General features: G+C 40.4%; 1 protein-coding gene across 19 annotated transcripts in view; it reads left to right on the top strand.

The window, feature by feature from the left end:
- The window catches only part of DLGAP2 (DLG associated protein 2), a 478,034-nt gene that overhangs the window by 163,674 nt on the left and 302,222 nt on the right, over positions 1-12,138 (top strand). The window contains exon 1 of one of the 19 annotated variants that reach the window (XM_069851572.1): positions 1,321-1,393. The exons of the other annotated variants lie outside the window; for them this stretch is intronic. Within the exon in view, the coding sequence (XP_069707673.1) occupies positions 1,336-1,393 (58 nt within the window). The 5' untranslated portion in view covers positions 1,321-1,335. Of the gene's footprint in view, positions 1-1,320; positions 1,394-12,138 lie in introns of those variants that run through there. 19 annotated transcript variants of the gene reach the window in all.

Below are 12,138 nucleotides of genomic sequence, written 5' to 3'. Positions count from 1 at the left end.
GTTATCAATGTATCATACTAAGACTGAAAAAAAACCCAGAGAAGTTAATGCATCTGGGATAAATTACTTCAGAACTGATTTCATATGGCTAACACATATTGTGTGTTTCTCTGGTTGAGAAAGGTCCAGTTTCTGGTCAGTGTAATACCTAAAAGGGCAATATGGCCTTTGGAAGAATATGCAGACAGATTGTGTAAAAGAGGAAACAAATAATTGCTGTGTTTTACACGAGTAGGTGGGTTGTAGGAGCAATTTGCTGTTGTTCAAGCAACAGCAGATAAAAATCAGTGATTAAGTAGACTGATTTAAGAGAAAAGACTGAAATGCAATGACCAAGCAAACAAGGAATGGAGAGAAAGATTACTCTAACCTACATACAGAAATATCTGTAAGCATTTAATGGAAATAAAACTCATTTAGCATTACCAAATATTTGATAGCATATCAGGAAAATGTTCTTTATTAGGTGAAAATAACCTCTTTCCATATCATGTCAAGAATTAAAAGCACAACCTAGTGCCAGTTAATAGAAATCTAAAATAGGCTGTAGGCTGCCGCTCACTCGAATATGAAAATGTCGAGTCTCTTCATCACCCCTCTGTGTGAATGCACGTTTCAGAGTCCCAGAATTGTTAGATATAACCTATTCTTTTTTTTTTTTACTTCCTTCCCTCACAATATCCAAATTATAGGAGGGAAGGCTTCCCAAGCGTTCCATTCAGTAAGCCCAATCCCACACAAGCTCTAAAATATTTCCCCTTCCCCGGTGTGGTGACACGCACGCTGCAGGCAGACTGACAACCACCTCCTCCAGTTAGAACATATAATCATCAATATCCTTCTGAGCTCATTGAAAATGTGACTAACTCCAGCCTCAGCTCATATATTGTCGAATCCCACTTGGTGAGTCTTGTTCCTGTTCCAGCTGGAGGTGGCCCCACGCTGGAATTCGGGAATCTAGTTTCCGTGTTCCTAAACTGAACAAAAAGACTCGGGCTCATTTCTAGCTTTAGTCTCCTAAACCGCAGACATGTCTGTAAGTAAAATGCTGAAATGCTACTTGTCTGGGAAAAATAGATGAGTGATGGTTTTAAGAGAGATGCTGTGACTACTCAGTGGAGTAGCTTCCAGCTTTTTGGTGCTGTTCCCAGAAATGCTTCAACCATGGTGAGGAGCTCAATTCTCTAATTAAAAAAAAAAATTGTATCAAATATTTTTCAGCTTTACACTCTCAAATTAAAGCTTAAAAACCTCCAAGGAAGGAAAGGAGGCCAGATTGGAGGGGGAGGAGGTGAGAGGAAGGAAGCGGGTGGAGAAAACCACTATATTCCCAAGATGCAAGGAAAGTTGAAAAGTAGAAGAAAAAATATATTAAATCAGTGTAAACTAAGAGGTAAGTTTAAGGCATTTTTTTACATTGAATGTATGTTTTTTGGGATATTTTTAGCAGTAAAATTCTGTATACCTTAAAAACATTTATAATACGTTAAAGTGAGGTAATTGCTTTACTTCCAATTTCTTCTGCTGTGAACTTGATCGATAATTTTATGGAGATCTATCAAAGGTTGTGTTGTGCTGGGATTTTGTTACTTTTCTGGTGTTGCTGCTTCAAGCTCTCTGTTACCTCAGTGATGACCTACACGAAGTAAAGCAACACCCCATGGCAGCAGGCAGGGTGTTTTGTTGTAGGGCTCAGCTGCAAAAGTTAATTGTTTACGGAGATTTAATGGGCATCGTGCTCCTACTTACCTAGCTGACGGTAATTCAGTAGCATATTGGTGTAGCTCAGGAAAGGAGGCTCTGAAGTAATAGATTTTGGTATGGTTAGGAAGATAGTTGACCTGTGTTCTTAACTTGAGGTCAGAGCAGCGTCTTATGTTGTTTATTAGTGTTGTTGCTGTTACTGCTACTTGGTGTGCTGCCTATACAGGGGTTGTATAAGTTAAGTTTTGATGAGTGACCGCGTGCCAGCAGCTGAGTAGTGAAGTCTGGTGCACTTAAAAGCTCATTTATTATAGGGATGTTTGGTGCTGTACTGCCAGGAGCCTCCCAGAGATGCAAGAGAATCAGAATATTGCTGATGAATCTGACTGTGTTTGTGTTTTAACACCATGTGATACAAAAGACTTTGTCACAGATGAGTTTGGAAAGAAAGGAAATAGAAATCTGCAAAAAGTAGAGGCAGGTGTAAGCAGAATTGCATAGTTATAGCAGCCAGGTAGAGTGGGCAGGCAGAGATGTTCCTGCAGCCCTCAATACTGATTGCATATATAGACCAGGTTATTTGCAGTGTTTTTATCTATGAAGGTTGGGAACTGGGTAGAGCGAGTGCGTGACAGATGCTGTAAGGGGAGAGACCAGAGCTCTCAATAGCTGATGGTGAAAAAGAACAATAGAGGAGATGGGGTTTGTAGGGATTGCTGCTGCCTTCCTCTCTGATCCTTATCCAGCTTCTGCTGCGTCCAGACCCCTCAGGGTAGAGGTTGTACTGTGTGTAAAAGCTTCTGATGTCTCAATTGTTCATGAATTTATCTAATCTTGTTTTCTAACCTGTTTACAATCTTGATTTCAAAAACGTGTTGTGGAAATGCATTGTATAAAATAATTGCATTGTCTTTGTTTCAAGCCTCCTGTTTAAGGATTTCATGGATTGCTTCAAGTGTTTTTACTGTGAAAAGCGAACAGTATACCTCACAGAGATGCTTATCATTGCCACCTTAAGCTGTCTAATTATAGGCTGAAAAGTCATGGTCTGCTTAGATTCCCCTCTACTCCACATGTCTGGTCACCCTTGTCCCTCTCTGTACATTTTCTAGCTGTGCTATGTTTCATCAGTGATTCAGATGAAAATGTTGGCCATTTGCTGCCTTCTGAAGGCACGTGTGTCTAATGAATATCCTGCTTTGCTTCCTGTCACCATTTAGCCTTCCTTAACTTTTCTAAATATTTTTTTCAGAGTTGAACTGAATGCTTCAATATTTCTACAGATAGCAGTTACATAAATATATTCATGGCAGCTGTACACTTCAAGATGAATATATTATGGGTGGAGAGCTTGACTACCACAGTATTTGTACTATTTTTATTCAGGCACATCCTGAGAATTTAATATCAAATGGCCCAATTCTGCTCTAACTGACACTAAAGCCAGTGAATTAAACGAGAAACTCCTACCACACTCTGTAGGATGAGAACAGAGCAAAACACCACTTTCAGAAATGTTCTGGATTGTGCGTGATGCTAAGATATCAAGAAGCACATTCTTTTATCTGTTGTAGGAGAGGCAACTCGGGGGAGAGCTCACTGCAGCTGTGTAGCGGATTCGATGGGAGGGTTGTGGGGAGCTAGAAGCTGGTGATGTCTGAGCAACAAGAGCTGTGAGAAGGAGGCAGGGAGAGCTGGCTGGCAGGTGAAGAGCGAAGGGAGCGAGAACAGAGCCCGGCAGGCAGGCAGCAGCTGCGGCTGGGACCCCCAAGGGCAGCGGGGATGCCACTACATTAGTCAGATGCTCTGATGTCACAGTTTCTTCAGCCATCCAAAAGGCCTTGGATGTCTATGAAGGTGATATTTGGCATCTCAAGGCACCTGTGCAATTTTCAGCCTTGGGGTGACTTGATGGAATCGAAAGGCAACGTAGGAATTATGTTTGAGGATGGACTAGACAGCTGAAAACTCTAGCAGTCTTTATTTTCTTCTGTGTAGATTAATGGAAAGCATTTTCCTCAGACATTTCGAAACCATGACCTATATTTTAAACAGTCTTAAATAAATATTTAATATGGCTATTTAATCACAACTCTGTCACTAGACAAAATTATCCAACCAAGGAATTAATCATAATGATATTCTTCCCGGTACCTGGCATGTGTTCTTGTTCTCTCCCTTCTGTGGATGTTTTAAACAGTAAGGGATCCCTTTTAAGTTGATACAGATTAGTATGGGACTAGAAGGAAAAAAATGCTTAAAAGAGGTTGTATATAGAAATATCGAAAATCAACTGTTCGGGGCATTTTCTTAAGATCAGACGCTTTTGCTTATTGCAAATGCAACAGAAGTAGGAGCACAATCCAGGCTGCTGAAAGCTCCTTATGTCAAAACCAACCATTTACTTGTAAACTAGCAGCAGCCCTTACAAGTTAATATGTTGGTATTAATATATCATTTACCAGCTGTTTTGCATCAGCTTCACTTCCCAACAGGTGTAAGATGTAGAGCACCATGAAGAAATTCGGGCTGGCATTAATAAAGGTATGCATGGCAGCACTTGAGGAAGAAGACCTGCCTCTTTCACTGCTTATTTGAGGATTTATTCAAGCGTGCAAACAGAGTGAATCTAGCCAGCTAGAAGCAAGCCCGAGTAACAAACAACAAAAGCACCTTCTATCGTGTGTCACTATGAGTCTTGCTACATCCTCTGCCTGCCCTCTCTGGACAGGCAATACCTCTCTGACTTACACAGAGCAAGTCTTGGTGCTTCAACACTTCATTCACTACATTGTTCACCCAGATGCAGCTGGGTCAGATTGAATGGAAATGAAATGTTATCAGCAATGTAAGGGATCTTTGACGTGAGTTCTACCAGCAATTCTGCTGGTAGCTGGAAATCATAGAATCATAGAATCATAGAATAACCAGGTTGGAAGAGACCCACCCGATCATCAAGTCCAACCATTCCTATCAAACACTAAACCATGTCCCTTAGCACCTCATCCACCCGTGCCTTAAGCACCTCCAGGGAAGGTGACTCAACCACCTCCCTGGGCAGCCTCTGCCAGTGCCCAATGACCCTTTCTGTGAAGAATCTTTTCCTAATGTCCAGCCTAAACCTCCCCTGGTGGAGCTTGAGGCCATTCCCTCTCGTCCTGTCCCCTGTCACTTGGGAGAAGAGCCCAGCTCCCTCCTCTCCACAACCTCCTTTCAGGTAGTTGTAGAGAGCAATGAGGTCTCCCCTCAGCCTCCTCTTCTCCAGGCTAAACACCCCCAGCTCTCTCAGCCGTTCCTCATAAGGCCTGTTCTCCAGCCCCTTCACCAGCTTTGTTGCTCTTCTCTGGACTCGCTCCAGAGCCTCAACATCCTTCTTGTGGTGAGGGGCCCAGAACTGAACACAGGATTCGAGGAGCGGTCTCACCAGTGCCGAGTACAGAGGGAGAATAACCTCCCTGGACCTGCTGGTCACGCCGTTTCTGATCCAAGCCAAGATGCCATTGGCCTTCTTGGCCACCTGGGCCACTGCTGGCTCCTGTTCAGTCGCTGTCAACCAACACCCCCAGGTCCCTCTCCTCCAGGCAGCTTTCTAGACAGACTTCTCCTAGTCTGTAGCTGCACAGGGTTGTTGTGCCCCAAGTGCAGGACCCAAGTTGTGCCCCAAGTGCAAGGAGGAGGCTGAGGGGAGACCTCATTGCTCTCTACAACTACCTGAAAGGAGGTTGTGGAGAGGAGGGTGCTGGCCTCTTCTCCCAAGTGACAGGGGACATGGATGAGAGGGAATGGCCTCAAGCTCCGCCAGGGGAGTGTCAGACTGGACGTCAGAAAAAAAAATTATTGGAAAAGGTTGTTGGGCACTGGCAGAGGCTGCCCAGGGATGTGGTTGAGTCACCTTCCCTGGAGGTGTTTAAAGGACACATGGATGAGGTGCTCAGGGGCATGGTTTAGTATTTGATAGCAATGTTTGGACTCCATGATCCTAGGGGTCTTTTCCAACACAATGCTTCTGTGATTTAAAGAGAAAAAGAAAGCATCATTTTGTCCTATCTTCTTCTATATTGCCTCCCTCTCCTGAGGCAGCCACTTTCCCCAGTAGCGCCTTTCTGGTTAAGGGCACGGTGTGCATACAATTCTATAGTCACCCACAGAGTTCTCAGTGTGAACTTTATCCCCTCGCTTTTTGTCACTGCTGTGAACACAGACAGAAATCAAAGAAGGTCTCTTGAATATGTTAATTTTCATTTCTGAAGACATTATTTCAATATTACTATATAACAAAGTATACTAGAAGTGTCCAAGTTTTTCTTTTTTTTTGGTCCTTGCACATTCAGAGGCATTGTTCAATGCAAATCTCACACATGGTTCCCTCTTTTGACAGCGCTTAGGCACAATGTGTTCCACTGTTGGGTCTACTTTGCTTCCTGGCTATAGGACTTTTTGTTTTCACGTGAAAGAATGCAATATCAGAGTAGAAGGGAAAGAAAGAAGGACTGAAAACTATTTGGTATATCTTAGAAGGCTACTAATAATTTTAATTTTACAGAATAAATTGTTTCTGAATTCAAGGAAGAAACTTTAGCACAAAATTTGAGACAAGATTTGCCAAATTTCCCAGCAGTTGAAATAATGAGTGTTTTAAATAATAGCTTTCATGTATCCAAGAGGGGTTAAACATTTAGATATACACTGGCCTCCAGACTCTGGGGGAATGTACTGTTACTTTATGTGTTTCAAACACTTAAATTTGCCTATCAATATTAAATGATGAACGATAAATATCTCTCCTGGCTTTTATGGCCATCCAAGACGTGTTTCTTCTTCACACTCAGTGCTGTCATGAGCTCTTGTGAGCTATACATGGGCAGGAGGTGATTGGCACTCTAAGCTGAGCTAATGGGCAAGGAATGATTGGATCTGGAAGTTCTGCTTCTTAATCCTCTTGCAACATCTGTGCTCAGATGTGGATAGAGGAAGGAACCTGCTCATGGTTTGAATCAGTGAAGCAGTATTGGCTGCCTGAAGAAAGGAAGAAGTTGATTCTTGGGATAGTTTCCTACCCCTTTAGTGTAGCCAAGTCTGCTTAAGTAGACCAGAAGACACTTCAAAGTGCTTCTCCTAAGCCAAACTTTGGATTGAAGCAAGAGAAAAATATTTTGAAGGAAAAATATTATGCTGCTTATGCACTATTATTTTAGGCTTCTATAAGTGGAATAATAAAGAAGGACTAAAATACCTGTCTGGCCATGCGGTGACCTCTAAACTCTATGTACGAAATTGGATTATTTCAAACACTGTCCCATTACTGCGCTCTAGAGCGGCAAAGACAAGGATTACTAAGAACAGAAGGTACACTGAATCTTCAGTTAATAACCATCTTTAAAAGAAAATAGGTAGTGGGTATAAGCTTGCTATAAGATTACCGTCTTTATTTAAAGAAGTCACCTAGACTGGAGAAGACTTTTCCATGTTGACATTTGTCCCAGAAAGCTGCCTTGGAAATGCAACAACAGCACCAACTTTGGCATCAAGTCCAAGATCATCAGGCAAGAAACCCTGTGCTGACATCCAGTGTCAAAGGTGTCTTTTTGCTCCTAGCTGTTCTCTTCTGGGAACACGTTCAAGATTTGAGCTTTTATGCTGGGAGTACATGTTTAGCAGGTGCTTTAAAGTGGAATTATTTCATAGAATCACAGAGCTTGGAAGGCATCCCTGGAGATTTTCCATTCAGAGTTCACTTGCTTGAAGCAGAATCCTGAGGGGGTTGCCCAGGGCACTGGTCATGTCAGTTGGGTTTTGTGCATCTTCAAGGATGAGGACGCCACAACCTCTCTGGGCAATGTACTCTAGTGTTTGACCAGCCTCAGAGTGAAAATGTTCTTTTCTAACTTTTAAGTGGAATTTGCTGTATTCCAGTTTGTGCCCATTGCCTCTTGTCCTATCACTTGATACCACTGAGAAGCGTATAACAGAGAGACAGTTATTAATTTGCAAATTGTAGAAAACCAAGTTACTTATGAAACAAACAGAGGAACATATAAGAAATAAAATTATCATTATTGTCGTTACTCTATTCTTTAAATCTGGATTAATAGTTTTTAAAAATAAAAAAAATAGAGCAGCTTGGAATTAGTAAGAAACAGATTTAAGGAAAAATCTGAACTTGATGATTTGCTTACCTCTCTTTTGCCTTTGTAAAGAGAGGTCCAATAAATCCTTCACTTTCCAAGCACTTTCTGAGCAAGTTCAGTGGGTCCAGGTCACTCAGTTGAATTCGATGCCATTCTCAACCAGCTACCATACAAGAGTGAAAATCAAGTACTGTGTAACTTTGGACTGCAGCAGTATTTCTCTTTTGCTTCAGCGTATTTTAGGAGCTGGATTGTTAGACAATTGCCTGTAACACCATCCTTTGATCAGTACTGTATCTTGTTGAAAGAGGATTAAGCGTTCATTCACTCTTGGAAGTAAGTATGGAAGTTGGAAGATTTAGAACAACAGCGTTTAGGTGTGGCTCATGACCCAGGACATTATTCCCATCATGACCAAGGCTGATAATCACAGCAAAGCATGAAGGCAACCACAGTGCATTATTTGCACAATATTAATGCTTATAAATAAGTGAAGATTTTGATGGTCAAAGTCATCATAATGCATGTTTTACTTGGGAGATCTATTCAAAATCACATTTATTATTCTTGACAATAACCTATTTCTCCAGTATCTATTATGAAAAAAACAGTCAACAGTTTTTGTTACTGTAATTCACAAGCTTAGGTTGTTCTGTGGGGCTGTGCACAGGGCACAGGATGAAAGTCCAGCATTCTTTCATTGCCATGAGCATTTTAGTGGCTGCCAGCGTTATTATCAGAGTAGGGCTGAACAATACTTCACATATGTGGGTGCCTTGCAGCAATTATATCATAATCCACTGATCGGCGAGTATAGAAGTGCATGTATGAGTGGGTTTGATTGCTGTCCATAAGAAACAAATTAATCACTTCTTATAATTCGAAGGAAAATTTGAAATAATGCTCACACAATGGGGGTAAAGAATGGCCAATATTTATTCTACGGAACTTTGAGCTTCACTTATGGCAGCAGCGGTAACATCCAATTTTCAATGCCTCCCTTTACTGTCTGTGAGAGAGGTTTACCTCTGTCTTTCCCCAGCAGCTGTAGAGTGAGGGAATATTTCCAGCTTCCGACTTATGGAAATGCTCAAGGTTAGGTGGAAAGAACTGAAATTCTGTAAGAAATCAATATTCTTGATAACTGAGTTAACAGAAATACTCAGGTCACTCTAGAAAACTTTCTGAGTGGAGAGGTGAGGTTGAGTTGTGCAATTTTAGCTATGAAAAAACCTATTCATAGGGTTGTAATTCTATTGAATGTTAACACTGCCCTGATCTTCGGTGTAAGGTAAGTTAGCGGTTAGCGTTCTGCTTTGTTTGACAGCAACATAGAGTGGCAAATATATTGAAGGTAATTAGCAGAAATCTCTGGAAACTACAACGGTTTTGGATTTTAAGATTCATCAGTTGCAATACCACTACCACTAGAAATGACAAAATCCATTTTTCTCTAACAACTTTTAATACTTTAGTGAACAAGTAAGGGAAGATGAGGCACTTTCTCCCTCTGTGGGTATTGTTTTACCTTGAGTTTTAGGGATATGAGTCTTTTTTTATCTTAAATTTATCGCTATCACTACACCACACAAGTTATGCTTCATAATTGTCTTCATCCTGTTTTCCTGAACATAATTTTTCTGTTGCTGTGCTACTGCCAGTGAGTATAATAGAAGACTTTTTCATGTGTGTCTTTGTTTGACTGATGAATTATTTGGATAATATAAATGAGATCACAAGGAAATTTTTGGATATTTCTATGTATTTATCTTCACAGGTGTACATGTATTAATGTCAGCTGCATTCTGACTCATTCACATCCGTTCTGAAAATCGTTTCCTTATTCAAATCTATGTTGACATACACCGATGCTGCAAAATGGCAGTTAAATGTATTTTGAGCTGCTATACAATGCCAAACATCTAAAATGATTGAATTAGATCAAATGATCAGAAATGAATTCTATGAATACATCTATTACAGTATAACTTTGAATTGCATGTCTTTGTATAGACACTCGCATTTTAGTGAATCAGTCTGTAATATGGAATTGTGGAATTATAGAATGGTGCGTGTTGGAAGAGACCATGAAGGTCATCTAATCCAATCCCTTTTCAGTGAGCAGGGACATCCTCAACTCGATCAGGTTCCTCAGAGCCCCATCCAACCTTACCTTGAATGTTTCAGGGATGGGGCACCTACCAGCTCTCTGGGCAAATTGCTGAGGAACAATTTATGATGTCTACATCCTATAAGCCACTGCATACTCCCATGGAAGCACTGATTGCAACTATGAATGCAATGAAATACGAAAGACCTGAAAGCTAAATGTTCTTTTCTCAAAATAAATGCTAAACTCCACACTGAAGACTCAAGGGCATGATAGCAAGGACTGACATGTCTTACTAAGGCTCATTTCTGTAGAACATAATTTATCTTGTTCTTTTTAGGATAACTTCATCTTACTGAAAATTTTAAACTTTAGTAAAGTAGGTGGCTTAAGAGGATAAGCTAAAAAAATACGACCATATTCCGTTCCTGATTTTCTGAGGAGTAACTTCACCTGATTTTTTAGTTATGGTTGTCACAAGGGGACCAGTCTTTTTAATTTCTTATACAATATGTTTTAAGTCTGTAACAGTAAACAATATTCCCTTCCACCCCTGGGCTGTGCCCCCTTAATATCTTTCATTTTTTCCTTAACTGCAGATGTAATTTTCTCTCAGGTGAGCATTTCCCACTGTTTCCTTTATAGGTGAGCTTTTGCTAGATGAAAATATCTATGGAAACAAGAGAAGGGCTCATTCTAGCCTTAAAAGAATAGGAATTATCTCTAAGAGCAGGACGCTTGATCATGTTTGTGTTTGGGTTTTCGGGTTTTTTATTTCCCAGTGCTTTTTAGCATATTTTGCTAAATGTGTGGCCCGAAAAATAGTCATGTGCCAGAAACTTGAAAGAACAGTAAAAGCCATCAAAACTAGAAAAACTGTACAAAGCATACTTTTAAATATAACATGAAGAGTTTGTTCTTTTCATGCTAACTCAACAGTTTGAACATGTCCTTTCTGGTCTGCCCTTTAGAATTTCTTACTCCGTGTTGGTGTAAAAATAGCAGCAGAAAACCACTGGAGCATAATGTCTAGCAAACAGCTTTTAATCCTGACATTCATTGTTTTCCTTCTTTCATCAGCATTTGATTAGAAGAATTGGTGTAACCAGGGTATAACTTTAAAGTAATGTCACTGTAAAATATTCTTTAAAACAACTCCAAATAAAGAAGATGTCTATGGTAGATATAAACCAAGTATATCCAGAAAAGATTGCAAGCAGATAGTAGAGGGCTGATTAGTAAGATTGGTAGATAAAATAAGCACTTAGGTTTATGTTCAATGCTTCCAGATTTCTTGTAAAAATGTAGACATATGGAAAGTAGGCAAAAGAATTCAGAATAAGGTTTTAAATCAGATCAAACCAAAAATGTATTACTGCATATGCTGTATAAGCATAGAGGCTGCTGGGAAAACAACTGCTTCAGCATCATGGATTCAGTCAGTCAATGGATATTCTAGACAGTAAATCAGTGGAGTCTGTCATTATTGAGGGCTCATTATGAAACAATTTCAGAGGTTATATGTAAAAACTTGTCATATGAGTTTAGGTGAAGCATAACTATTAACTTTTCAGTATTCATCAAAAGCACAAAGGCTATGTTTATGTTTTCTGGTGTTTATGAATAAATGGCATTTTTATTAGTTAACATTTCTAAACAGCAGTGTTACAATTCAAGCAATAATTACAAAATGCTCATGGCATTTCCTGAATACTGAACTGACCCTGCAGGATTGCATGTGTTTTCTCTGAAGGCCTGATGGAGTCATCAGTCTCAAAGGAAAAAGTGTGCTGAGAAGATGAAGATAAGAGCTGACCAGCAGTGAAACTTCAGAAAATCATAGAATCATTAGGTTGGAAAAGACCTTTAAGATCATCAACTCCAACCATACCACGTATTTCTTAGGAGATAGACCATAGCATAGTTTGGGTTGGAAGGGACCTTTTAAAGCCTATCCAGTTCCACCCCCTGCCATGGGCAGGGACACCTCCCACTGGACCAGGCTGTCCAAGGCCCATCCAGCCTGACCTTGAACACCTGTAGGGATGGGGCAGCCACAGCTTCCCTGGGGCAACCTGTTCCAGATCAGATGTGATTCTCATCATTCACAGCTCAGAGAATATTTAAACCATCTGATCTTTGCTACTGCACCGCAGGCATTGTCACCCTGGTATATTTTCAGTAATGCTTTGTACA

This window comes from Phaenicophaeus curvirostris, chromosome 2, assembly GCF_032191515.1.
Source record: "Phaenicophaeus curvirostris isolate KB17595 chromosome 2, BPBGC_Pcur_1.0, whole genome shotgun sequence".
Lineage (NCBI taxonomy): Eukaryota > Metazoa > Chordata > Aves > Cuculiformes > Cuculidae > Phaenicophaeus > Phaenicophaeus curvirostris.
Note: the sequence above shows the minus strand (reverse complement) of the source record. Positions and strands in the feature narration are given on the sequence as shown.